Source organism: Antrostomus carolinensis, unplaced genomic scaffold, assembly GCF_000700745.2.
Source record: "Antrostomus carolinensis isolate BGI_N321 unplaced genomic scaffold, ASM70074v2 scaffold15814, whole genome shotgun sequence".
Lineage (NCBI taxonomy): Eukaryota > Metazoa > Chordata > Aves > Caprimulgiformes > Caprimulgidae > Antrostomus > Antrostomus carolinensis.
The window spans coordinates 22512-27429 of record NW_010311763.1 but is presented as its reverse complement, the minus strand read 5'-3'; the positions used below and the strand labels follow the sequence as shown (position 1 = coordinate 27429).

At 50.1% G+C, this 4918-nt stretch overlaps 1 protein-coding gene across 1 annotated transcript; it reads left to right on the top strand.

The window, feature by feature from the left end:
• Positions 1–443: 443 nt before the first annotated feature.
• On the top strand, positions 444–2915 carry LOC104524080 (ribonucleoside-diphosphate reductase large subunit; the record flags this gene model as incomplete). The annotated part of the gene is made up of 3 exons (XM_010166844.2): positions 444–539; positions 2004–2192; positions 2505–2915. Coding segments are annotated over 3 exons (474 nt in total), but the record flags the coding sequence as incomplete, so codon positions are not given.
• Between the last annotated feature and the right edge of the window lie 2003 nt (positions 2916–4918).

The following is a 4918-nucleotide window of genomic DNA, read 5'->3' as shown; positions in this document are numbered from 1 at the left end:
CGTTCAGCTTCTCATTCACCACCACTCCCAACGCACATCTTTCAGCGTTCCTTGTGCAGGGGAGTTCCATACACCCCCACTTTCACATTTGTGATGTCCAGTAACTTCTCCCCTCCCTGTCCTATGAGTGTAGCCCCCGGCTGGTGTCAGCCAGGGGTTGCAGATGGCCTGTGTGCTGCCATGACCAGCAGTGTCCCATGTTTGTTACCCTGTTGTTTGAACCTTGTGCCTAGTCTGGCTGTCTGCATGCAGAAAAATATACACACCTCAGTGCTGACCCAAGAGTTCAAGTTTGTTGGTACTGTACAAGGTCTGTACATTAGAATCCTGTGCACGTTGGGTGGATTTGCCTCCTGCAGGAAGCTGTACCTGTGCCATCAGGCAGGGCGTTTGGTTTAGCAGAATACACAGTGCTTTCACTCTCTGGCCTTTGCCCCTTACAGGTTGTGAATCCACACTTGTTGAAAGATCTCACAGAGAGAGGCCTGTGGAATGAGGAGATGAAAAACCAAATCATTGCCCACAACGGCTCTATCCAGGTACGTGTTCGGGTTTGGGTTCAGTGTTGGGCCCCTGAGTCCAAGAAGGACATGGAGGTGCTGGAGCGTGTCCAGAGAAGGGAACGGAGCTGGGGAAGGGTCTGGAGCACAAGTGTGCTGAGTTCCCTTGTGGCTGAGGGAACTGGGGGTGTTGAGCCTGGAGAAAAGGAGGCTGAGGGGAGACCTTGTGGCTCTGTGCAAGTCCCTTGGAGGAGGGTGGAGAGAGGTGGGGGTGGGTCTGTTCAACCAAGGCCCAAGGGACAGGACAAGAGGAAATGGGCTCCAGTTGTGGCCAGGGCAGTTGAGATGGGATGTGAGGAAGAATTTCTTTGCTGCAAGGGTTCTGAGGCATTGGAAGGGGTTGCCCAGGGCAGTGGTGGAGTCCCCATCCCTGGAGGGATTGAAGAGTCGTGTAGACACAGTGCTGAGGGACATAGGTTAGTCACAGGGGACTTGTCAGTGTTGGGTTCATGGTTGGACTCGATGATCTGAAAGGGCTTTTCCAATCCAGGCAGTTCTGTGACTCTGTGTGAAAGCCCAGGGAGAATAGTGCAGGGGTTCCTACTAGTCTGGGAAGTGCTGGCTGGATGGCCGGGGGGCTGACTTGCTCCCCAGTGCTCTTCAGGTCTCCTGTAGATGAGTGACACAGCTGACCTGGGGAGGAAGAGCTGTAGTGTGCAGCATCTCCGTTAGAAATGTGAGGGATGTGTCTGAGCTCAGTGCAGTGACAATTAGTGGAGCCCACCCATGGCATGGAGCAGCCCAGTGGGAAGGTGCTGCTGAGTATTGCCAGAGCAAACACTGAGTCAGGCTGCGCTGCTTCTGCAAGTGTTTGGGTTCCCATTTATGATAAAGATTCTAAAGGGGTAATTGATAGCAGGGAGTAGGCTTGAGACAGGAGCTGGGTATGGGACATCCTGATCCAGAAGTTCCATGGAGAAGCGTCTGTGTGGGATGAATCATTGATGTGGTGGAGTTGGAAATGCTGCTGTGACTGTTGTGCTCGGAGTCACCCACATTAATGGAGTGCACCCCACTTGTCATGAATTTGTGGGCGGGTACTAACTGCTGGATTGGTTTTTGTGAGACCTCCCAACTATTTGGACTCAATGATCTTAGAGGTTTTTTTCCAGTCTAGGCAATTCTGTGATTTAAGACAAAACAGTAATGGCCAGTTAAACACAAAGAGCCTTTTCTCTCAAATTCCCCACAATAAGCTGCCCTCTTTCAGTGAGTAAAGTTTCTTTATGGTTGGGTGCTTTCCCATACAGAATGCTTGGATTCAGTGATAGAATTCAGCTGCAACAAGCCTTAGTTCTAGTCAGGATCACACAAGTCTCAAAATTGGTGAAGAAATTGATTTTATAAATACGAATATTTGGGCAGTCGCTGGTTAGACTGAGTTGGAAAACTCTTGGCGTTGGAAAACTCTTGGCGTTGGAAAACTTTTCCCCTTCCTTTTAGAACATACCTGAGATTCCTGATGACTTGAAGCAGCTTTACAAGACAGTGTGGGAGATCTCCCAGAAAACTGTCCTCAAGATGGCAGCAGACAGAGGAGCTTTCATCGATCAGAGCCAGTCTCTCAACATCCACATCGCGGAACCCAACTATGGCAAACTCACCAGCATGCACTTCTATGGGTGGAAGCAGGTACCTGGGAGGGGTGGGGGCTGCTCAGGACAGATAGCAACTGGGGGGCTGATAAATTCCTGCATGAAAAGTTGGTCTTTGCTGATTCTTAGAAGGGTAAACAGTTGTTTCCTTCCAAGAATCCAGTCTTACTGGTGGAATATCTCCCCTGAGCAATAAAGCTTGTTGCATTGCTCCCGTTAATCCTGACTCCTAGACACCACTGTGAGGGCAGCACAGCAGGATGGTCGGCCTCAGCAGTTCCCTTTGGCTGCATTGCTCACCTGGCCTCCACCTGATTCCAGCTCTTAGGCTCCTGTTTTCACTCCACAGGGTCTGAAGACTGGCATGTACTATCTCCGGACAAAACCAGCTGCTAACCCCATCCAGTTCACCCTGAACAAGGAGAAACTCAGAGAGCGGGAGAAGGCCTCCAAGGAAGAGGAAGAGAAGGAGAGGAATAAAGCAGCCATGGTCTGCTCCTTGGAGAACCGGGATGAGTGTCTGATGTGTGGCTCCTAAGGGATTTGCCCTGCAGTGCCAGCAAAGCCATTCCACCTGGCTGGAGTCCTTCTGAGATGGAAGCATCTGGTGTAACTCCAGGATGTGGAGGCTTGCTGGAGCTGTGGCAGGAGGGGTGGTGACAGTAGGGTATTTGTAGCTTCCCCACCCAGCTGCAGGGGGTGCACAGGGATGGGTAGGGTGCGTAAGGAGTTTGTATGTTGCTTTAGTAGCTGGGCTTCCTCAAAACTTAAGTGCTCCTGCATGGTCTTACATTGAACCCCATAGGCAGGACTTCTCTTGAGCAGACAGGGCAAGTGCTAGTGCCACAGACCTTCAGATCTGTCCTGGGGACTTCAGGCAGGTTTTTTCATTTACTAAAGACTGTTACTCTTGTCTTCAGAGAAGGAAGCAGAGCTGACTGATAGCTTTTCCTTCGCTGTGATAGGACAGCAGGAGAACATCCCTAGGCTGGGCGTGCTGCACACCTGCCATCCTGTCTGTCACGGCTGAGGAGCGGTTTCTGTTAACCCTGGAGAGCTGGAGTGTGCACACATCTGCCAGTGAGACCCTTCTCCCACCATTTCTCACTCTCCTTGTCCCCCTTCCCTTTCCAAAAAGCTTTTTAAAGGAACAGGCTGGTGGTAGGTGTGGTGCTACCTGAGGAGTTACCTTCTCCATCCAGCCTGACAGGGCGGAGTGTTGCGCTTGGGAAATGTTCCTTTTCATTTCAGACCAGGAAATGGCAGAACTGCTGCAGGATATTTTATTCTGTCTTAAAAACTGTATTAACTTATCAGTCAGTTTGGTGGTGATGGGCTTCCCTGCTGTCCTTGGCCCAAAAGCCTTCTGAAGTGCACACACCATCTTTTTTTCAAGAGTTGCATTTATCCACCCCAGCTAGTTATCTGATCTTTTAAAAATAATAAATTTTTACTTACCCATGTACTTAACTCCCTGCTCTAATGCGATGGGGCTTCATCATCCAGTTCTTAAATATTTATTGAATTCATGTACCATACAACTAACCCTTTAATCCAGCCAAACTCAATAAATGTGGAATGTCAAAGGAATGAGCAGTGGTATCTTGGGAACGCTTGTTTTTTGATTAAAAGGGAGTCGTAGCAGCTGGAGGCTGGGGTCTGGTTTGTGAGCCCTGCACCTCCTGCACGCAGCTCCTTCCAGAGAAGGGTCTGAAGGCTCTTGTGTAAAATGAGGCGTGTATTTGATGTGAGAAATACATGAGAACCCTGTATTTACTGGGGCAACCGTGCTTAACTGGGCAAGGTGTCTGCTTCTTGGTGTTGTTCTGAAGGTTTGGAAGTGTTGAAGGCCAGGTTGGATGAGGCTTTGAGCAACCTGGTCTAGTGGAAGGTGTCCCTGCTGCTGGCAGGGGGGTTGGGACTGGAGGAGCTTTAAGGTCCCTTCCAAACCAAACCAGTCTGGGATTCCATGATTCATGTAAACACAAGGAAGGGGCTGAAGTGATGCCCAGTCTGTGTTTCGTGGTGCAGAGGAGGTGTCCTGAGTTCACAGGGCAGATCTGGGACTGTGCTAGTGGGAAAACTTGAACTGTCATGTCTTTTTTAGTCCAACACTTGCCCTATTTCTTCTTCTGATTTCTCTTACAAGGCACCACTGCAAATACCTTGGGAAGTGTCTCTCTTTGCTTCCAAGGGGAGACTGTTGGGTCTAATCTCCACTCCTGGCAGCTGTGCCACCCAAGAAATTTCATGAGAGAGATTCTGAGGGGACAGAGCCTTTTCACTACAGAAATCCTCTTCTGAGCGTGTTGGAAAGTTTGGAAGTTGGAGCAGGGCTGAGGGGGAAGCAAAATCCCTCTTACAGAACTTTCTGACCTCACCTCATCATGAAAAATCATGTATTAGGCTGTCAACAGGTACGATGTGGGCTAGAGGCAAAAACCAGCTGAGGAGCTGCTGTTTGGACTGGAACAGGTGGGTTTGGTGAAGTTCTGAAGATGCTGGTGCCTGTCTGTTCTCACTTAGCTGAGGAGCTGCTGTTTGGACTGGAATAGGTGGGTTTGGTGAAGTTCTGAAGATGCTGGTGCCCATCTGTTCTCACTTGTTTGCTGGAGAACTTCAGTGGGAGGGATGAAGAGGTCCTTTGCTGCTGCTCCCACCCATCTGGTGCTGACCCTTTGCTGTCTCGAGGTGGAGCATGGGCTGGGTTGTCCAGGCTGTGGCTGCTGACTGGACCAGTGTGGGGCCTCCTGCAGACAAGGA